Source organism: Microtus oregoni, unplaced genomic scaffold (genome assembly GCF_018167655.1).
Source record: "Microtus oregoni isolate MIOR12 unplaced genomic scaffold, Mior012 000012F_ref0000307, whole genome shotgun sequence".
Taxonomy (NCBI): domain Eukaryota; kingdom Metazoa; phylum Chordata; class Mammalia; order Rodentia; family Cricetidae; genus Microtus; species Microtus oregoni.
The window spans coordinates 31,668,498-31,692,080 of record NW_024543071.1 but is presented as its reverse complement, the minus strand read 5'-3'; the positions used below and the strand labels follow the sequence as shown (position 1 = coordinate 31,692,080).

The 23,583-nt window shown below is 41.7% G+C and overlaps 1 protein-coding gene across 4 annotated transcripts in view; it reads right to left on the bottom strand.

Moving 5' to 3' along the window:
* Glis3 (GLIS family zinc finger 3) overlaps window positions 1-23,583 on the bottom strand; it is a 417,572-nt gene that overhangs the window by 79,324 nt on the left and 314,665 nt on the right. For all 4 annotated transcript variants that reach the window (XM_041661239.1, XM_041661240.1, XM_041661242.1 and 1 more), the window contains 2 exons: window positions 18,100-18,261; window positions 14,060-14,170 (listed from right to left, as the gene is read on the bottom strand). In XM_041661239.1, coding sequence (XP_041517173.1) covers window positions 14,060-14,170; window positions 18,100-18,261 — 273 coding nt within the window. The remainder of the gene's footprint in view (window positions 1-14,059; window positions 14,171-18,099; window positions 18,262-23,583) is intronic.

Here is a 23,583-nt window from a genome sequence, read left to right as displayed (position 1 = left end):
GCGTGTAGCCAAAAGGTGGTCCCAATGAAAGCAGGCTGTCAGGGCAGGCGATGTCTCCCTGAGCATGGTATGTACCCTAAGCCTTGTAAGGAATCCAGAGGAAAGCGTGGCACTGCCAAGCAAGGGAACATAAGCGTGTCTGAGCTGTTCTTTTACAAACACGCCACTAACATTCAGTTTAGAATGTGATCCCTGCATTCCTTTAAAAGGCCAAAGAAAACTGAGGACATGAAACACAATACTTAAGTTCTCTTCATGTCTATTTGGTTTTCTTTTTACTGTATACGAGTGTTTGCCTGCATGCATCTATGTGTGCCATATATGTGTCTGCTGCCCATGGAGGCCAGAAGAGGGCACCAAATCCCGTACAACTGGAGTTACAGATGTTCGTGGGCTCTCCTGTGGGTGCTGGGAACTGAAGTCAGCTTTTCTCCAAGAAAAGCAGATGTTCCTAATAGCAGAGAGAGACATCCCTCTAGCCCTGGCTAGGGAGGGGTTACTGTTTGGCTGTCCCTGTATATTTATAGAGGGATTCACCACACATACAATGAACCCATTCCAGCAAGACATTCAGCAGGTTCTCGTGACAGCATTTTGAAAGATAGAGAAAGTTAGAATTGATGGAGGCACAGCTGGGCGTAGACACGGTCGGATGAACTACAGCATCTAAAGAATGTTGAGTAATGGAAATATGCCAACCTAATGAATTGCCTGCCTCCTTTCACCCGAAATCACTAATGCATTCCCCACGTTAGCACCGTGATCATCTTCCTAAACCATAGGTCTGACCACGGTGTGCACTTGCCATCTGAGCACATCGTTTCCCTTACAAAGCTGCCCATTCTCAATGCTGGCCTCAGTCATTTTCACAAACCTATTGATGAAACTGCATTCTCCAGCAGACAGAGAAACGGAGATCATAGAGTTCCGTGAGATCCATTTGATAAAGCATGATATCAAAAAGATAATGTAGAAAACTGGGAATATTAATGCAGCATTTTTATGTAAACACTCAAAACAAAGTTCCCTTGGAGATAGAACTGAGTATGTAATGGGTGTCTCAGGCTTTCGGCTTTATGTGTAAGGAAGGTGTAGACATGTATGACTTGCTAATGGTACAATAAGGATTTCTTTCAAAGTCAGAAAGCTTCAGATAACTTCAAGAGGCTTTCTGACTATCTTTTAGGTGTGTGTGTGCACGCACGCCTGTGCACAAGTTAGCATAAGTCTGTCTCTCCATCGCGTGTCTGCCCATGTGTCCAGGCATGTGTAGAAGCCAGAGATCAATGCTAGGTGTCCTCTTTGCCTCCGCCTTACTTTGTGAGACAGGATCTTTTGCTGGACTCACATTTCAGCTAGACAGATCCAGGTGCCTGCACTCCCAGCTCCTGGTCACCGGAAGCTACCACTGTGCTTTCTTTTTCACGGGTCAGCCTCAATTCAGGTCTTCATGCTTCCACAATACACACTTTACCCACTAAGCCATCTTCCTAGCCCATTTTGGGGTTTTTTGATTTTGATTCCCCTAGTGGGCTGCAGGCTGGAGGTGACACTAAGGACCTTCTAATGTTGGTGAACTACAGTTCCACCATGGCTGCGCTGCTCTTAGAGGAGGCCACTGCAGTGTGGATGAAGAAAGACCCCATCCTCAAAAGCCATTTAGACAAAAGAGCTTTCTATTCTGGCTTAAAGAATAAATAGCCTCAGAGAGGCAGCTACTATCTGTAATCCTTCAACAGCTAACTCAAGCTACTCAACCGACAGAGGAAACAGTGAACAGTTCAGACGTCGCATGACGCCTTGCCAGCATTTGTAAAGAGAACTCGGGATTGCCAAGTGGGAGAAAATTCTGTTGCCGAAACATTCTGTGGAATGCCAAGATTGCAAACAGTGTGTCAAGACTTAATGGACGGCTCTGCGTTAGGCACTATTAACGCGCTCTGGCATGTATTCTGCAGGCCTCCTGGCTTGCGGGAAGGCAAGCACAGCACCTCTGCCATCACACTTGGCTCTCTTCCTACTTCGAAGCCTTTTGCTTCTCAGGAACAAACCAGAGAGAACAGACATAGTAATAAAAAAATTCATCCTGAGTCTAAAGGCCAAAGAAATAAAATAAGATCATGTATACATTCACGGTGGCTCCGGAATGTAGAGGCATCAGCTGCAGGGAGCCGAGCCCTTTCTTAATCACTACAGCCATGATCACCATTGAAGCCTCTGAATCACGGGGTCTGGATCTCACCTGATCTTTAAATAGCAGCTCCAGAAGGGCCTCAAATGAGCTACATGACTTCTTAAGCAAAAATAAAGCTCAGTAGGGCAAGAAAAATGCTCCTTTCTCCTTAGAAAGTTCTTTTTATCTCCCCTTTGCCTCTTTCTATGTGTATCGTTATTTTGCCTACATATTATGTACATATAGACAGAGCTCTTAACCTAAGTTCAATTCCCAGCACACATATGGTAGCTCATAACCATCTGTAATGAGATCTGGTGCCCTCTTGAAGAAAAGACCTGGTCAGTCATCTTCATTAACTTAGACCATGAAACCCAATATGGACAAGTTCAACAGAACTGCCCTGTACGGGCTGTCCATGCATGCTTCAGCATTGCCAGGGCATAAATTTCAAATTTCATTCACGTACATGTGCCATATGTGTCCATGCCCAGAGTGAAAAGAAGAAGGCATTGGACATCCTGGAACTGGAGTTGCAAATGGTTGTGAGTCTTCAAGTGGGTGCCAGGAATTGAATCTAGGTTCTCTCGAAGACCAGCCAGTGCTCTTTAATGCTGAGCTACCTATGTAGCCCCTCACTTTGAGCTATTCTTCCACTGAGTAAAGCCAGCTTCCAAAACTGAAATGGAACAGCAAAGTGTTTTCCTAAGAACTGACAAGCTCAATATTAGCCCACACGGAGGCCCTGTGACTCCTCCCAGGTCTGACCCTTTTGAGTGAAGGACAGCAACAATCACAGCGTGTGTATTTTCTCATTGCTCATTAGGACAATCAGAAAATGACAACTGACCAAAGGTTCTATCATTAAAGCTGGCGACAGAAGATCAGAATCCAGGCCCTTGACGCAGTCCATATCAAAAAGAGCACATAATCCAAACGGTGGAAATAAAATGAGTAATAAATATAACGGTAAGCAAACTGATAAGCCTGTGGATTTAGATAAGACCGACTCAGAATAAAGCCAGCATCTACAATGGTCACAAGGTAAAACTCTTTAATATGCAATTGAGAACCACACCTCTTCCATTCACAGAGCAGGGTAATGGAAGGTCTGGTGTCAGGCAGCAACCCCCAAGCCAAAGGATTTCTAAAAACAGACATTTGAATGGTCAGACTATCTGGCAGAGATTACAAAAACACATTTTAAAAAAAGGACAAGTTAGATCTTGGGCAGAAAATGGGAAAAATAGAGTCGACAGATTATCAGTTTATAATCACATCATAATCTGTTTCCATTAGTTATTTTTAAGCAGCTAAGATCACTTGAAGAGGAAAATTAATTAATGGGATACCTGAAGCACATTGTTATTAGCTTACGGAAATTTCAACAACCTCTCAACGTTCTCTAGGAAAACCCCGTAATGGGTAAGACGCAATCCCCATAAGAATAGCCAGCTTTGAATGGGCATATACAATAAGCACGTCAGGTACCGTTCTCAGTGTTTTGCTGTCATTATCTCAATATGACACAGACACAGCATTAACAAGCATTACAAAGTTATGACAAAATCACAAACATGTAAGTTTTCATCATGTTAAATTTGTATAGCTGCATAATTTCCAATATTACAGTGCAATATATGCTGAAAACAGAGTATTGACGTACTCCCTTAAGGCATAATAATCTTTCATCCTCTCAGCATGATGTTTCTAAATTAATTAACTTGAACATATTTACTCTGAACAGTCAATGCTATAATTAAAGAGAGTAAGACTAGGTACATCTGATAATTAATTCCCTTCTCTTTTCCTAATAAATAATCAATTAGCACAAATATAAAGGACATTAGAAGTTCGAAATGCTCCATTTTTCAATGACTAGTCTACTCTAATCTTTCAATGTAAAAAGTCACTTAAAATGTACCATAATGGAGTCTAGTGGTGGTCAGTTTTTATATCGCTAATTAGCTACCCTATAGTCCATGCCTGTCAACAAAACATCACAAATCTAAGTAGTGCTGTGAATACATTATGTATATGTGATTAGCATCTTCAGTCAGATGACTCTAAAGTAAAAGAGATTATCTGATAATCCCCATGGGCCTGATCTAATCAATCTTAAAGATTTAAGAGCTGAAGCCTCCAGAGGAGTTCAGCCTGTGGAGCTCAGTTCCCGTCCCTGGCCAATCAACCAAGGAAAACAGGACTTCACGTTTCCATCCCTTCTTCTCACCAGGTGCATTCAGCTCATCTCTACTTCCTCCTCTCTCATTTTAATCCAAACTGTTTCCTTGTCCTGAAAGGACACAGACTCCTGAGTCTGGTTATTGTGAATAGTCTCCAGTTAGCCAACAACGCAACCAATCGCCAAAATCCAGCTTGAATATCTGTCCTGGCTATGGCTACTTGACGTAAGGCCGTGATATGGGATCCCACTCTGTATGCTGTGAATATGTTTTATTACCATTGTATACTTTGGCCTGTGGTAGGGTATAATATAGCAAGCAGAGATAGAGGAGAAAAGAAGGCAGAGTCAGAGAGACACCATGCCCAAGATGTAATGTAAGAAACCATGAGTCTTGTGGTAAAATATAAAATAACAGAAATGGGTTAATTTAAGATATAAGAGTGAGCTAGAAATATGCCTGAGTTGTTGACCAAACACTGATGTAATTAATATAGTTTCTGTGTGATTATTCAGGTCTGGGAGGCCAGGAAACTAAAGTGCAATCTCCATTTACATGTAGAGCCATTTTAGAAAAGACGTCCCCTTCCAATGGGCCTGTGAATATGCCTATGGTACATTTTCTACTTATGATTTATGATTGGTATGGGAGAGGCTAGCTTTGGGTAGTGTCACCTCTGGGAAGTACATCTTTGACTGTAGAGCAAGGCAGGCTGATCAAGCCAAGAAGAGCAAGCCAAGAAGCAGCACTCTTCCATGGCCTGTACTTCAGCTTCTGCCTCCAGGTTCCTGCCTTGAGTTCTCACCCTAACTTTGTTTTACAGTGATCTGAAAGTTGTAAGGGGCAATCAGTTCTTTACTCCCCAAGCTTCTTTTGGTTACGATGTTTTATCAGAGCAAGAGAAACCCTCACTCTGGCCGCCTTTCTGCCTGCCTCCAGGGAAAAGGATGTGTCTTACCATTTCATATATTCAAACATGTAACAAAACCTCAGACACACAGAAATCTTGAGAAACTACTCATGGAATTATGTGAGTATTTTAAAATTCAATGCCAGAGGAGTCAATGTTCAAGAGCAAAGAAGGCAAAAAAAATTCTTCTTTGGGCAACATCTTAGGGGAAGGCAGTTCTAATCGGTCATACAGATCATCTTAGGGAAGGCAGTTAGACACAAAGTGATACAAAGAAGACATTTGTTCACTAGGTGTCTTGCGTTTGCCTTATAATCTTAATTTCAGGGTGTCAGTGAAGCCTATGGAGCTTCTCTGAAGCAAAAACCACCTTTTGCATACTTTTGCGGGAACATTCTTGAGCTTCTTAAAACTACCCACTTTCATCCATCCATGGCTATCTGCCTATTGCCTATGAACCCTCAGGGCAAACGCGTTGGACAGAATCAGGCATCGCAGGTCTAAGCTTTAATTCCCTCTGGTTTGGGTCCGTTTCCTTTCCTTTTTATGAACCATTTTTGTAGCAGCCATATGTTGCTGAAAGACAGGATGCAGCAATATCTGAGAGATGGCTCCGCCAAGAATACCCAATTCTCAGGGAGGAAAGTGTTTCCAAGGACGTTGTTCATCTGTTGTCAGTCACAATGGGCTGCCGAGGACGGCTGCTCCACGGCACAGCAGCGCTTTCCTCCTGAAAATAGATCCTCTTTCACCTCTGGGGCCCAGTGTTTGCCTTTCAAACTAGTTGCAAAGACAGGAAAATGGAAGAAACAGGGGACTGCAACTTGTTAAGTCATGATGAAATTCGAGGCACTATTTAAAAGACGCTTGTACCTCTCGGTGTCCAATCCAAACACTTGGGGGACAAGGCCACCTGCCCAGTATGCACCATGAAAAGTTTTTGCATCAGGGCCTCTCCAAGCCCTTGTGTGAGGTCACCCTGAAAATAAATCCTCATTAGCCCCATGAGTCAAGATACAAACAAACGTGAAAGTATCACCCCTGAGACCCAAGACAGAGTTCAGATGAAGCTGAAAACAGAAGACAAGCACCAACTAGTAGAGAGAACAGTAACCTCGTAGAGATGCGAGTACTTTGGAAGCAGAGATGAAGAGGGGGACACCTGAGAAGGGCAGCATGGGGCTGCCTCCTGATAGCTCAAGACACAGTATTGAGACTGCAAAGACTCTGTGGTAAACACTTTTCTTTCCAAGTTATTTTCATCAAGGATGCCAAAAACATAAGCAAAAGAAAAAGAACAAGAAACGTAATATCTCCTGTCAGTCAATCAAAAGAAAAGCAATTATTTCTATAAAGTAGCTGTGCTTGGGCACTGGGCTGCCTCAAAATGCCCAGTAAAGCACCTGCAGAGGATCGCCATTCTTCTTCACATGGTTTGCCAGGATGCCATGAAACACCCACCATCTTTGTTTTCATATGTTGGGTTTTGGTCCCAAGTAAGAGTTCTCAGTGGGCACAGAAATAAGCTGACCTTACAATCTATCTATGGCAAAGTTTTGGGATGTAATCAAGAACAATGGCTTCATGGAACAAAACACAAGGCCTCACTCCTTAACAGTCTTTGTCATCTCCAAAGGCATGCCATGCACCAGGTCACAAGACTGCTGAAGAATCTTACTTTAACTGGGCAAAGATGTGCTACATTTGTTTACACTGTGGAACCTTACTTTAACTACGCAAAGATGTGTTATATTCATTCACACTGTGGAATATTACTTTAATTATGGGAAGGTATATTACATTTGTTTCTGCTGCATTTGTTTAATTATGTAAAGATGTGTTGTATTTGGTTCAACTTGCCTTTCTAAGGCTCCTGATTGGTCCTATAAAAAGCTGGATGCCCAATAGCTAGGCAGAAGAGGGAGAGGCAGGGCTGGCAGGCAAAGACAATATATATGGTAAGAAATCTAGAAATGAGAAAGAAAAATGTAAGACGGAAAGAAGGAGGGAGAGAGAGAGGGACACAACGGGGGTCAGAAGTCTGGCAGTCGCCAGCCACCAAGACACTGGAGGAAGCAGGAAAATAAGATGTACAGAAAGAAAGGTAAAAAGCCCCAAGGCAAAATGTAGATAAAGAGAAACAGGTTAACTAAGTTAAAAGAGATAACTAGAAACAAGCCTAAGCTAGGTGGAGCATTCATTAGTCACTGTGTCATGATTTGGGAACTGGTTGGTGGCCCAAAGGAAAGCCTGCTACACAAAACCTCACTCCTGAACAGCCTTCATCGTTTGTCCATGTCATGTATAGGCATGACTTCTCACAGTTATATATTCCGCCTGAAAGAAGGTATCTCCATGAGACCTTAAGAGTGCAGATACAACCTCACTTAAATCTTCAGAGGGTAGCTACAACCTCACTTCAATCAGAATCCTCAGGACCAGCCAAGGCCTAACCTGCAAATCAGCTCCAAAAATTACAAGTGATGATCATGGAGTTGTGACATTTGACAGGAAGTAGAAGCCACTAGTTTCAAAGACTAGTCACCCTTGCACCCCCTCCCCCTAACTAAATAGGGCAGTTTGAAGAATGCGTTTGAATGTATTTTGCTCGTTTCTAAAGTGGTAATAGCTGTGTCCTTCTGCGCAGGTCCTAGGGTGACTTTTCTAGACCCTCTCACCTCAACACATCCTTCCTGCTATCAGTCCTCCACTGTCGTTCTTCTCTGCATGGCTGTCACACTAATCTTGTGTGTTTACTGTCATCAGAATGTCAATCTAAGAGGGCAGAAAACATAGCTCTGCTGTGTGTTTTTTTCCCCCTATGGTTCTAAACAAGTGCCCAGCATACATTAGGTAATTAATTTAATTTAGGTAAATAAATTAGGTAATTTAGGTTAAAAAAAATAAAAATGAAACTTTGAGATACTTCCAAAATATCTACTTGGAAAGTAGCTTTATGAGAGACTACAAAAGAAAGAATTCTTTGGTCTGTCATCTTCCCTAAGGAATAGTAGTGTCTCACGAGGCTCTGAGGATTCTGCTAAGAAGGGAACCACTGAACACGACTCAGCTTAGTATTTCCTCAACTTATGTAGAAATAACACTTAAAAAAAAAAAAACAAGTATCTAGGAAGCTGGAGAGACCACACAGCAGTTAATAGCAGTTAAGAGTTTGTTGCTCTTGCCGGGCGATGGTGGCGCACGCCTTTAATCCCAGCACTCGGGAGGCAGAGGCAGTCGAAGCTAGTTCCAGGACAGGCTCCAAAGCCACAGAGAAACCCTGTCTCGAAACCCCCCCCCCCAAAAAAAAAGAGTTTGTTGCTCTTGCAGAGAACATGGGTTCAGTTCCTATTACCCACATGGTGGCTCACACCCAATCCTAACTCCAGTTACAGGGTACCCGTTGCCCCTTTCTGACCTCTAGGGGTACTAGGCAAAATGATACACAGACATACACACGGGCAAAGAGCTCATACCCACGAACTAAAATAAACCTAAACACAAGAATAACAAGATGAAACAAATGAAACCTATCTAATAACATCCTGTGGAATCTGTTCCAAGAGCAGTGCACGGGCAACAGCGTTCATCACAGCTAAGACTGTCATCATCCGAGAGACGGTGGCAGGTATGTTCCTGCAAAGCTGAATGCAGCCCCGATGACAAAGAGAACACACGCTTCTGTCATTCACTGGTCATTCTCACCAATAACCTTCTTCAACTCCTACACGTGTGACCTCTTCTAAATAACTCCTACCACGACATAGCATCAACACACTTCAAAGATACAAGTGGTATAACACCGGGCCAAGTTATCCTAGGAGCCAGGAGACAGCCTGTTCCAAGTAACAATCATTCTGGTTGAGTCTGTGACATGCAAGGATGTTTTTCATTAAAATATAATAATTTACTTTCATCACTGCTTTTCACCGAAAACATTTCTTGCAAGAGCATTTCCCAGAGACTTCCTTGAAATTAAGTTCCTCTCAGCTGAGGGCGATGGGGATCCAGATGTGTCTCACCAATGCTCTGAGGTGTGATGTTAGGCATTTATCACCAATGTGATAATGTGCAGATGTTTGTGAGTTGTTAAAAAAGACAGCTTTGCACTCCTCAAATTTCATTGCCGGAACAGAAAAACCATCCTCACACACATCCACCACAGTCGTGTTACTAACATACGACAGGAGAGGAGGGCTCCCTCATTCCCTGGTCAAGACTGTGGTGTGGGCCTATTCCTAATACTCTGCTAGCAATTTGAACTGAGTCCCGTCGAGGAACAAGGGAAAGATAATTCAAGGGGACTATGAAACCTGGAGAGGCACTTGAACACATACCCCCCTGCCAAACAGATCAGACCATAAAAATAACACACGGGAAAAGCAAGCTTGGTTCATTATTTTGCTGTATACACCAATTTAAAGTATTGCTCCTGTCCACTTTGCCACTGTTCCAAGAACTACGTACTTCAAGGTGAACCCTGGGTTCCCTAGTGAAGTTTACAGTGATGGAGATTCTAAGGAAAGGGGACGGCTTTCAACAGTCTGAGGAATTACCAGTTTCACTTGGGGAAAGCGGCATTAAGTGAACGGCCCTCATACAGCCAGAAAACGTAGCAATTTTGTCTCTAAGTATGAAACATAAACATTTATAATTGCAGCAGCTTGTATTGAGGTCACTGAAGCGAATATCAAGGATGCTCAGCCAATCAAGGGTCAATGTCTAACAAACATTTAGCAACTCACACGAAGTTCACAGTCTTTGGGGGAGTGCAGAATGGATAAAGATGCAGGTCACCTCTAACTTTTGGCCAGGTGCTGCTTGTATTCATTTCTTTTAAAGTCCATTTGACAACAGGCTAGAGTTGAAGGAAATCCCAGTTCATGGTACTTCCAAGGTGAAAATGAAAAATTCTAATAAAACTCACAGCCTTGAGAAGAATTTCAAGTGGCCTACTGCCTTAGCCTTCTCTTATTTTGCTCACGCACCGGGAAGAATTGAAGGACAGACTTTGTGACTTTTGCTCTGGAGGCTAAATTTTATTCTCAGTGGAGACCCTTTACTGGCGGCTTGAATACTTTGCTACTTGTTTTATCAGCATGCCCTTGCTTCAGTGAACTGGAGAATTGCAACGCACACCTGATGAACAAGGCCGCTGGCTGAAGTGGTGGTGTGTGTGCACTTATTTATGCAAACACTAAAACTCTCTGAGTGCAACAATTCAAACTACTCCTGTTCATTTACTTTTTCTTCTTGATACAGCTTCAATAACGTCTGCATGAGATTCCAGGTTCATCTTATTTTTTAGTGATATGTGTCATGTGAATGGAAGGACCGACAGCCCGTGGCCGGGCATCATTCAAGAGCAACATGCCTTTCCCATATACATTATCTCATGGGTGCTTTGTTATTGGCCCCAATGTCAGAGTTGGGCTTCATAAAGCTGGCTACGTTAAGACCAAAATAATGTCGTTTAGTGTCTAGGGGGAGGTTAAGAGGAGGATTAGAGGAAGGCGGGCAGGCAGGGGATATTAAACAAGTCCATGACTAACAGGGTGTGACAGAAAAGAGTTTTACTCTTTTCAACAGAACAATTCCCCACGGCTGGGCCCATTACTCCACTGTGCCTTTATCACCTTGGAATTTTTATGGTTATTTTTGATGAATTCACATTTTTGTAAAGCCCTTTTTGAAATCATGCCAGTTTTCAATTTTTAATTAAAGTCGTAAATAATCTTAATTCTGCCTTAAAAGGTTTATTGTTTCTTTTTTTTTTATTACTGATGCCAGGAAATATTTCAAATACCAAGTCCTGATGTGAGTGAGCAATTAGAAGCTCTCTAAGGTCTAGTGACAACATTGTACTGTGTAAATAGAACACACTGGGATATCGACATGAGACTTAGCAGCCTGGACAAACTGATTTGGGTTTATCAGCAGCTGCTTCTCTTGGGAATGACACTGCTTCTTTTCTTAAATGAAGAAACTTTCATCATTTTAATTTCATGAATTAACCATCACAGATTGAAAAAAGACTTTTCGGGAAGTAAACACTGTAAATTGTTACTGGGGGCTCAAAAAAGAAAGTCACCTAAATTTGATTTATTCATTTGCACCAAACAGGTGGGCACATTAGAAAGGGACTCTTTCACTTTACATAAATCAAAATTAAGGGAGAGCTTCAACGTCTGACACGCAACCACCAGGCCTCTGAAAGCCCTGCCTTTGGTAACTACACTGCCTGCCGACAGCTGCAAGGGCTCTGTAAACACAATCCTATCTTAAACTCTCAGGGTCTCCTTTTCTCTGCTGTGCTCTATGAACTTCACACAATACTGTCGTTAGCTGGCCAGACTGGCCTTCCAAACCTTCTGAGACAGGGAGTTTACTATCCCCCAAGTCATTTCATAATGGAGATTTTGTGGATTATGTGGTGTGTGGGGGCTCATATGCATATCCATGTGTAGGTGGGTACAAATGTGTGCACACCTGTGGGGAGAGGCCAGAAGCCAGCCTCGAGTGCTTTCCTCAGGAGCGGCCCACTTTGCCTTTATGTCCACCTCTCAAGTAGTGAACACACATACACATGTGCATGTTACCACAGGTAGGCTTATCAACACAATTGCACATGCCACCACACGCATGTGCATGTTAGCACAGGTGGGCTTATCAATACGCATAGGCACATGCCACCACAGATGGTCTATCCCTCAGTTGAACTCTGGTCCTCACGCTCTCACAATGAGCACTTCACCAGTGAGCTCGATCCAGTACCCAAGCTTTGTCTAAACCAACGAGGATCTTCTGTCCATGGCAGAAACGTGTTGGAACTTGGCTCATTTAGTGTTACATTTCGATTGAGTTGGTTACCTGATTTGTTTAAGGGACTTTATAACAAAATCAAGGGAGTGTTTAGGGACAAGGGTGTCTAGTCACTGGCTTTTAGTCAAAAGTGTGTGTTTTCTTACTTCTTCGGGATTTGATATAGGTTGTTGACACTGCATTTTTTTCTGTCTTGCAGTGCAGCTAGCTTGAATGCCAGCTGAGGGCTGATATACAGGAAGTCCTTAACCAGGTCTTCCTTTAAGAAAGAAAGCACTCAGCCAGTACGTGCAGTAGGATCAAAAACCCACTGCAATTGTTCTTGAATTCTCAGTATTCCTCATTGTCCGCTATGTTCAGCTAGTCCGGATTTATCCCATGTTTTTTCAGACCTAGGCCAGCTGGCCTTGGTGAGATCCCAATAGAACATCCCCATTGTCTTAGTGTGTGGGTGCACCCCTCGTGGTCCTGAGTTCCTTGCTCGTGCTCCGTCTCCTTCTGCTCCTGATTTGTGGGAGCCTAGGCAGTTTGGATGCTCACCTTACGAGACCTGGATAGAGGTGGGCAGTCCTTGGGCTTCCCACAGGTCAGGGAACCCTGATTGCTCTTCGAGCAGATGAGGGAGGGGGAATTGATCGGGGGAGGGGGAGGGAAATGGGAAGCGGTTGTGGGGACGAGGCAGAAATCCTTAATAAATAAATAAATTAAAAAATAAATAAATAAATAAATTAAAAAAAAAAAAAAGAAAGAAAGCACTCAGCTGCAAGGGTTTGACAGATACACTTAACTACTTACGAAACCAGTCTTGTAAATCAACTGTAATTTCTTTCTCTAGAAATATATTTAAATCTCTTTATTTTGGAATACAAATAAATTATTATCTAGAATCACTAGGCATGGTTTGAATATGACTTGAAGTTAAGAAAGCTAAGGGATTTTTTTTAATGTGAATAAAATTATCAAACTGAAAGCACAGTGCTTTCTCTTAAAATAGCACATGATCATGACTGGATCCTGTAGCAGGATCACCGTCTGTTGACTTTGTCATTGTCTGTATCTTATAAATTCAAGGGAATGAATTATATTCATTTTGGAAAAACCCAGTCTTCTGGGTGAGAGAGGGTTTTCATTCTCAACCTGACAATTCTCTCCCTGCAAGTTGTCCCCAGTAAGTGAGGCTTTACTAATAATGTAAGATGAAGGCACCTTCACAGACCTTACTGTCATGGCATGAAATATTATTGTCCCCTATGGAGACAACCATGATGCTCACATGTGTGGGAACACATGGGGCGTTTTTAGAAAATGTTAATGGTTTTCATTGTATGAAAATGGCTTTGGCCTCATATTAAGGAAGAGTAGTCTTGATTATGTGAACATTCTTGAAGAACTAACTGGAAAAGAAAAAAGGCTAGCTAAATGACCTTTGACATTTATTCTGAATCTGTGACATCATAATACCTGCAGATTTTGATAATTGCATCAATCCCTCACTGATGTCAAAGTCCACTGAGGTTCAGTACTTTATCCCTTCCAGCCCTGATTTCACACATAGTGCCTATCAATCATCCTCAAGCCAAGCACGGGAAATATGCTCTTCAAATCCTAGGGAGTCTCCCAAGTCCTTCATTAGAGCTGAAATTACTTGAGCTATCTGGTAATATTATGAAAAAGTTATTTCTCCAGAAAGAGCTTCCAGAAATTTCCATAAAAGATTTTTGTTATTAACATTTCTTGGAGTTGGTGGCTGGCATTAATTTTCTCTGCAAGTTTCCCTAGAAATTTTTACATGATTATATTAGTTGTGCCAACCACAGCCTTGCTGAGGCCTCAGGGAAGACGTCCCTCTTCAGTACCAAGCACAGCATATCTTCAAAGTCAAAGGGTTCAAATGCCCCGCCCAAACGCTGTGACTGCAAGAGTAATTCAAACATGCCTTTCCTGGCTGGACAATTCTCTGAATCTTACCTTTTTCCTTGCCTGTTGCTCTTTGGAAGAATGCGCTTTCACGTGCTTTCTGAGGGAGCTTGGGTCGGTGTAGCGTTTTGTACATCCTGGAATTTGACAAGCATAAGGTTTCTGAACAAGAAAGAGAGAAAGAGCAAGCTGTGGTTAAATCATAAAGGTCACAGGGTCATGCTTTACTCAGAATGCTCAGAGCATGAACTGCTACCAAATGACAGGTGTCAAACGCAGGGTAATACTCATGCATGTTAATTAGGACACCCAGGAATTCTGCTTCACGGGGATGAGAACAGTCAACTTCCAAAATGCCCCACGGAGGTGCAATAGCCTTGATTTTGAAGACATTAACTTACATTGCGCTGTAACCATAAAATCTCTTCAAGAAATTTTAACATGGAAGTTATACTTACAGTGACTCCCCTGAGAAAATCATTGGTACTGTCAGAAATAGTAAACAGATTCTTTAAGGATTCAGGTAAGGAAGCTGTAGAAAAGTCCAGAAAAGACTGGGTATGGTTCAGAGGGTACCTGATTCAGAAAGAGGGAAAGAATTAAGAAGGAAAAATTAGTATAAAGTGAGCAAGAAACAGTAGGTCTCAAACAGCAGAAACATGAAAATTCGCCAGAGGAAACAGTCAGTGACGTTATTAGTCACAGAGAAATCAAGGCTGAGTGACATGAATGAGCCCTTAGTGGAGGGACAAGGGTGCAAATCTGCCCCTTCCAATTTGCTGTGCAGCAGAGAGATGAAAAGTATATGGAAATATGAGGACTATCCCCAAGTGCTTGGCACCTAAAGTCGAAATGAATGCATGACCTGGGTGGGAGGAGAGGAACAACTCAAATCCATCCTGATGCCAACACCGCATCACCACCTAGTACTGACTTATCAAGGGTTGAGAGACAATGACTTTGGTGGCAAGCTAAACCAAAATCTGATATCTATTCCAAGAACTTAAAAAAAAAACAGGAGTAATTGTATAGACAAAATGAATTAATTATCATCTACTATGAAAAATGAGAGCTGAGTCTGCAAGGGAAAATAAAGAGGAAGATCTGGAATCTTCTCTTGGCAGGATTCTTCTCTGGCCACCTGCTCTGCTAAGGACAAGAGCACACCACGGCTGCTCTTCCTCTGCCCTGCTCTTGTTTTCATGTGCACTTCATTGTCTGAGTGAAGGTGGACTTTCTTATTTGTTTGCTGGGAGAAACATTTAGAACTCACTGACATTTTGCCATTTTCTCATTCCAAGAACAGGACAGAATGATGGTATTATCATTTCATTTGAAATGTCCGATTTGAATACTGGATCTGATTACTCACTGACTGGTCTTGACTTATTCTTGATTGACTGAATAACCTAAGATTATGCTACCAGGATGTGCTGGGCCCTGTATTGAATTCTAAGAAACGCTAACAACAAATGAAAGGTGAATAAGAACCAGGTCCTGCGCTCACTTTTTTTTTTTTTTAAAGTTGAGTAATTATTGGCTAAAGGCACTTGTTAAGAAGTTTCCATCAGGGAAAGATTTTGCTTTAACCTGGAAATCTTTTCTGAGTTCATTCGGCCTTGCTGACCTAGCCTTCCCTACGCTGCCTTCACCTCAGAGGAGCAAGTGGCCAATACCTAACCTTACAAGAGGCTGCAGCAGGCGCTCACACTTGAGTCTTTGAGCATGAGAGGGAACTTGATGGAAGAAGGCTTATGAACACCGGTGTGCTCTAAAAATATATGCTACTGCAAACAGGCTTGGGAATGCCACCTAACGGTTGATTTCAAATACTCTTGGAGAAAGCTTGACACATACCACTCCTTCCAACTGGCCTCGAGGTCTTCCCACTGTGTATGCCACTTGAGGCCGGGATGCCCAATCAGCTCTCAGGCTCTGATATGGACGGGACTGCTAGCTGATCATTTTATCTCTGATTACCCAAGCTTTACGTGGCACACTATACTCCATCAAAAGAGGTATTTAATTATTTTCCAGCTTCGGCCTGAGTAATTACTTCTCTTATTTAAAGGTAAGATGTTAATAGACACAAATATTAACAAAAACTTTCAGGGTTATTATAATGAAGTGAATAATCTTGGTGGGAAAACCAATTTCCTGTGTGAAGAATGTGTTTAGTTGAAAAGGATACCTTTATCCTAAAACCCTGACAGCTTTCGTAGATGGAGTGATTAATGGACAGGAACCCAAATTTAAGGTATAAATTCTTCAAGCAGCTGGTTTGCTTGGGAAAACAAGCATTTCATTTCTCTATGCTCTTGAAGAGCTTACCAATTTGTTAAAGGGGAAGTAAACATTTGCATAAGAGACAGTTTGGATCTTAAGGAAAAATGACAGTTTTAACAGGTGAAATAGAGAAAATCATTTTTAGCAAGATAAAATGACTGGGTTTTGAAGAGATGTTACACTGAGTTCAGTTCATAAAATCATTACACAGCTTTATTTAAAAGTTTTTAAATGTCTATACATGTTTACTGCTGAAATTACATTATAAAATGTTTTATCTGGTTAACCAAAATTCGTGCCAAAGAAGGGTATTGTTGAAGGGCAGCACATATCCTCAAGGATGGCTTGGAAACTACCGAGAAGAGACTAACTGGAACAACTCCTCAGGAAGATCTTGGTTTGTGAATGAATGGTCACACTTCTATGATGTGGTTTCATGACAAACTGGAAAATATATTGGATTGTATCAAGGCCATTTCAGATACAACAAAATAGGACATTTAATGTAATTTATTTGCATTTTTGGTATGTTGAAAATTTTCAGCACTTTCCATATATTTATGTAATATTCTATTCAATTGGTCCTGAACAAATCGATTAATTCTATTTGGCTAAAGCATTAAAGGTTTATTGTTTGCTCAAATTGTGTTAACTGTGTTTCAGGTATTTACCAGACAAACCATCACATCTATTCATATTATACGATTCTGGTAAGAGAGGCTATATGACACACAGAGCTAAAATGACTTCTACAAATATGACTAATAGAGACTAATATAAAATGTAATAAATATGTCAACTATAACATCAGAAAAATCTGAAATATGTATGAGAAGGTATGTAGAAATAACAGTATCTTTTCAAAATTCATGCTCTGGTGTAGTTTAATAATAGACATCAGAACGTTAACACTGAGAAAGTACTGTCATGAATACATTATTTGCAGGAACGTGGGATAAGAGATTCGTGATGTGTATAATACATTTATCCCAACAGCTTTGTCAAGTGAAGTGAAATTACACAGCATCTACCTGGCCTCCCATAAAGAAAATGGCATCAAAGCTTGAGAACGCAAAGGAGTGTTATCTACATAATGGGGGAAATAAAAGACAAAAGTTACAGAGAAACAGCATTTGCGAGGAGCAAAATGAAGCAGCATTAAGGGAGTTAAGGGTGTGAAAATAAAATCTCAATTGTTCTCATAAGGTTGATAAAAATGGATGTGTGGCTGCTAACGCAGAAAAAGCGTGTATGGAATGAACTCGGGGAGAGATCTGTTCTGTCTTTTCAGATCAACTGTAGGTGAAAATAACAGATGGTTTCTAACGCACAAGACCAGATTCATGTTAACACCACGCTGGCTGAGAAGTTAGGTCAGAAGGACAAAAACCGAGGTCAACACATAAATACTGTATGGCATAGTCCTCCCAGTTGCATAACGTTGTCTATTTTGGTACAGCCTGATGCATTAATAATTACTTTAATTATCTCTAGTAGCCACTCTGTGGGCCAACATCTACTGCATGATAGACCCTGAAATGCTACAGAGAAGGGACTAAAGAATCCCTTGACCCCAGAAAGTTCTAATATGTAGCATAATTCATAACCACAAAAATTAAAAATAAAAAAGAATGTAGCAGCCACACAGGGCGCCTCTGTGGGGACTTCACTGTGTTCTGCTGTGCTTGGCACTGCCCCTGTGACCTGCAGGCCATAAAGCAAACGCCTCCACCATCCTACCATCAGAGGGGCCCTTTGGCATGTGCAGCTGAGGCTGGAAGGTGGCAAGCCCCTGCCATCCTTACAGTGTCAAGATGTGTCCTCTGGTGCTTGGCACGATCACTGGAGTTGCTGAAAGCCTTCTGGCAGCCCGGGTGTTGGCACAGGTACGGCTTCTCCCCCGTGTGGCTCCGCAAATGAATCTTGAGGTTCTCAAGTCTTGAAAAGGCCTTCTTGCACCCTTCAAACTGTGCAAAAAAAAAAAAAAAAAAAACAAGTTTTAGTGATTGAGAAGGACCCCGAATGCCTGAGACGAGGGGAGAAAAACAACCATTAGCCTGTACTTCACTAACAGAAAGATGAAATTCAATCCAAACAGTAGCAAATACTGCTGCTAAAAATACCCATATGTTTATGTGAATTGCATCTTTCCCACAGTATATACATGCCACGTTCCATACCAGATTTTGGTCCCAAACTGGTTTCTGTGATTACTTATGTCAGAGACAACTCACTGAGAGCCATCTGGCTCAATCAATGGAAACATAGTAATGTGTATCTTAAAAGATTTATTAAAAAAAATTAACACACTTTTCTATTTCCAAATTGGTCTACATTAAAGCAACTTGGAAGGAAGAAACTTTCAACAACTACTGAAACAAACAAGAGAAACCAGAGTGATATATGACTGAAAAAGAAGACAGAGAGGTCTAAGAAGAGAGGATGAGCAGAGCAAGTACCTGCTAGATCAAGCCAATGAGACACATCCTTAAATATTTGTCCAGCTTTTTCAACTTCCAAATTAGTGGCCAATGTTAACACACAGGGTGATGCCAAGTTGAGTGAGTTTTCCAAATGCTTTAAGGAAACTAGGAGACACAGAATTTAACTAGTGCTAAATCGTTCCAAATAAAGTAACCATTATTATTATTACTAGTATTTCAGAAATTTCACTACCTAGGCATGAATAAGGGAAAGATAAGAGGTTGGTCATTTTTAAATGCATGTTTGTGTTTGTAGTTTGTTAATAATTCAAAGTGGGACAAGCGGTGGTGGCACACGCCTTTAATCCCAGCACTCAGGAGGCAGAGGCAGGAGGATCTCTGTGAGCTTGAGGCCAGCCTGGTCTACAAGAGCTAGCTCCTCCAGGACAGGCAACAAAGATACAAAGAAACCCTGTCTCAAAAAAAAAAAAACGAAAACAAACATATTGAGAGGAGCATGAATTTAATAACTTCCATGGGCATATTATCAGTTAGTATTATAGGGTCTCAATGATGCTAACATTTAAGAATGACAGTAAGGAAATGTGTTGGAGAAAGTAAAGAATAAAGGTGAGGTGAAGTCATCTTTGGTACAAAGCCCTAGGCAATTTATGTGAATTTAACACATTTAATTCCAGTAAAGTTCTCATCAGCAAGTCAAGTTAGGGATATGGGAAACAAAAACATGGGATGCTTAGAATGATTAAATCTTGATGGGCATGTTTTAGAGGAATGAAGGAACAGGACAGACAGACATGCGTACAGGGAAGGAGGGCAGGAGAAGGACTCTTTCCATCTGGAATTAGTTGACATTACTTAGATGCGCTACAAGGATCTCGCACACCGCCTTGGTTCCCTCACTGGCGATCACAGATGGTGTAGGGCACCGGCTGTGAAGGTTTCGGTGGCTGGAAATCTCGTCACTAACTAAAGGATGAACTGAGCAGAAAGAAGAGTTGGCTCTGCCACAATTCCATCCACTTAAGTTGATCACACTCTGCACGCTCGAGTATTTTAAGAAATTTATGAAAGTTGCACTTATTTTTGATTGAGAGTTATACATGTCTCACAGACATATGTTGGTTTATTTCGATTTTGATATTTTGCTTAAAATAATTTTCAGTGTTTTCCCGATTTCTATTTCACATAAAGAGTAAATTTAGCCCAAATGAAGGGAGAATGCTGACAAAGCTGACGACTTTTTCACAGCCAAGGATACATAATGCCACACTGCTGGGGGAGGGGGCAGTTCTGGAGTTTATGGGGCCTTATTTCTACACATTTTCAAATAGGTCTCAAGTTTAAGGATCAAAGAGTTCTAATTTAACTCCTAATTCATAGCTAAAAGATCTCTGCCAAGCAAATGTGTCCTTTTAAGGTTCACTCTGAACGAAGAATCAGAGCAAAGTCCTGGAGCCCAGTTTATTTTGCTTGGAATTACCTGGGCGAGCACACTTAGTCCTGAAATGAGCTTGTGGTTTTGGACATGCTGAGCCTGTAGCCTCTTTCTCAGCAAGGCTCTTTTGTAGAGAAGATGCCAATCTGGGGCCAGGTCCAGTGGTACATACCCAGAATTGGGTGGATCGCAATCTCTCGTCCTTCTACAGTCACCTCAAATCTTACAGAGAAAGCTGCACTGTTTTTGGCACCGATGAGAAAGTGGAGAACAGTGGTATCTCACATAACAGGGTTTCTGTGAATCCAAGATGCGTAAGGTACTTCCCCTGCACCTATCATTAAGTGAGAAACCCAGCTACGTGCTTAGATGGTTCAGACTGTCCACGCGGTCACATATAAGGTATATACGCTAGCAATTGCTCATACTGTATAGTCAATGCCCATTTAAATGTCTTTTTATAATTAGAATTGAACTGGTTGCTATTTGTACAACCAATTAAAAAACAAAAAACAAACAAACAAAAAACCTGTGGCATTCCAAGTTCCTCTGAGGAACAGAATACCCAAACTTCTTAATGTAGCAAGGCTGAAGGACAACATGGGCATCCAGATAGAACAAGACAGCAAAAAGATAATCTGTAAAATAATGAAATTCTAGATGACATCAGATGTTCCCTCTACAAGAGTGGCCAGCAAAGAGAAGTACGTCGTATCTTCAGGGGAAACAGAGACAGAAGGTATGACCTCCTGCACTGAGCTGACCAGTAAAGGCTGTCCTTGGAAGGCAGGAGCTCCTAATAGACACCAGCCACTCACTCTCAGCTCACTGCAAACGCTCACTTGAAGAATCTATGGACACAGGTCCTCACAGCCTGGTAGACAGCTTGGTATGGGGGCTAACACTAAATGGGTCAGAGCCACTAGAATGGGTTGTCAGGGGATTCTGGAAGAGGAAGGAGATGCCGTTTATGGCTCTAATGGCATCTGGATGGAACTTGAAAGCGAACATTGTATATTGAAGAGTTATCATGCACTATGGGATGAACCCTGGAATTCAGCGCAAGAACTTCCTCTCCCTGGGGCACTTTCACCCCAGCATTCACAAGTCTGGTTAAAGGAAAATGCTTTAAAAATAAGTTAACATTTAGGCAGGCAAAAGAAAGGAAGGAAGGAAGGAAGGAAGGAAATTAATAAAAGAAATCTCAAACAGCTAAGACTGGATTCTTGGAGAGTTTGGGCAAATGGATGACTTTTAATCCTCTTAGATTGTTTTTTTCATGACTTTTACATAGCTATTGAAAGTGTTGAAACCTGTGTAAATGCCCGGATATAGGGAAATTAGCACAATTAGGGATATTTCCTGAGTTTGATTCCCATTTACTCAGTGTGATTCTCACAGTCCAAGACATACCTAGAGAACTAGGAAATGCACTGCCAACTGGTTGATCTTCACCCTTGCTGTGCTCCCACACCTTGTTTGAGGTCCCTTCCTTCTTGGATTGGCTCTGAAACCATGAATCCAAAGGCTAGTAACGCATAATTGAATCACATATTCTGATTTGTCCTTAACTCAAAAACAGGATGATGAGATAAAACAGAACTACAATCAAACTTAAGAGTTCCAAAGGGAAGAGGAAGGACTAAAATAAGATTTTAAGAAATAGGAAAGAACTGCAAACACGCAGGGCTATAGTGGGGCTGGTTCAGTAGCAATAGGATCTGGTGTGCACTGAGTATTTGGTTCATGCTAAAAATCTTCCCCTGGCTATTAATTTGATCTAAATAGTATCTGCTCTCTGAACAAACCCTATGAACATGCTCCACTGTAGCTGCCAGGAGGCAAAATGAATAAAACTCAATGTTTATTCAAGCAAAGATGACGAAAGTGAAAGGCAGTATGTTACACTAGTAGACCCTGAGCAATGGTACTCAGAGCCATGCTTCCCAGTCCAGCATCTGTATCCTCGGGAACTTGCCAGAAGCATGGATTCTCTGACCCCACTACAGACCCCAAACTCTAGGTATATGGCCCATCTGTGTAAGTGGGGACCAGTGCTCTCGGAGATGCCTATATGCGAACTGGTGCCCTCGGAGATGCCTAAGTGTGAACCGGTGCCCTTGGAGATGCCTAAGTGTGAACCAGTGCCCTCAGAGATGCCTAAGTGTGAACCAGTGCTCTCAGAGATGCCACCTAGGCTGCGGTCATCCTCCATCTCCTTATGCAAACCACATGATGGAAGGAAAGTGATTTTTAGCATCTACCATTTCTACTTCAGCCTGTCATCTGAACGTGTATAGCAACAGCTATCCTAAGACTGAAAAGGGGTATCACCACTCCAAAGTAGAAAGGAACATCATCAATCCCAAGGCAACTGAGACAGAATTCCCAGAATGCCAATCTCTCACTAGAGATTCTTCAAACAACAGCTGCCAAAGATGCCACCAGATAGATGTCTGGTTCCACACTAGGTGTGCCCACCAGCTCTCACCATCGCTGTCTGGCCAGTGAACCACCCAGCATGGGAACTGCCCCTTACAGCCTCCTGTTGAGAGAAAGCACTGGGAGGAAGCCATGTTTTCTGCTTGTCCATTTCAGCGGAATTACAGGCATGTGGGAGACCAGGGCATTAGATTCTCAGAGAGAGAGAACTTGAAATCTCATGGGCCTTGGAAATACTTCATGGCATGAAGCCTCACTCCAAGAAAAATCTCTCCAATTCCGGTTTTAAGTAACAAACTTTAATTAGACATTTTCAAGTTCCTACAAATCGAAAGAACCTTAGATTGCATCACTCTGCTAATTTAGAAAATTATCTCATATTTAAAGAATCAGACTGGACTGCAATCACCATCAATATATATTGGCTTGATTACGGATTGCTGACATTCAGTAACATTCAGATGACCTTTGAAACATTACTTTCTCTTTCTATTAGAAGCTTTTGTGTAAGGTTCTAGAAATGAAAGGCTCATTAGACACCATTAAAATGGGATTTATTCCATATGTGTAACCAATAATCACGTTGAATATTATCCCCTCCTCTAATCAGCTACTTGGAGTGCCAAGAAGTACAAGTTTGTATTGAGAGCAGTAATAAAAGCAAACCTTCTTGATCAGGTTTCTATACCATTGCTAATATCAACACAACCCAAACAGAAAGGAGTCTATGATGCTGGACAGGCTTTTTAAAAATATGCATTTGATTTCAATTATGGCTTGGTGTTTATGACCCTGGGAGGTATGCGCTTTTACAATTCCACCAGTCAAGACCAATTAATCCCATTAGTGTTGGCTGCCACGGTGATATGCAGTAAGAACTGGCCAATGAATTAGGTGCTAGTTTCTATCTCAACATACCACACAAGACACTAGAGATGAGAAGTTTCTATGGAAAAGTCAGCAAACAT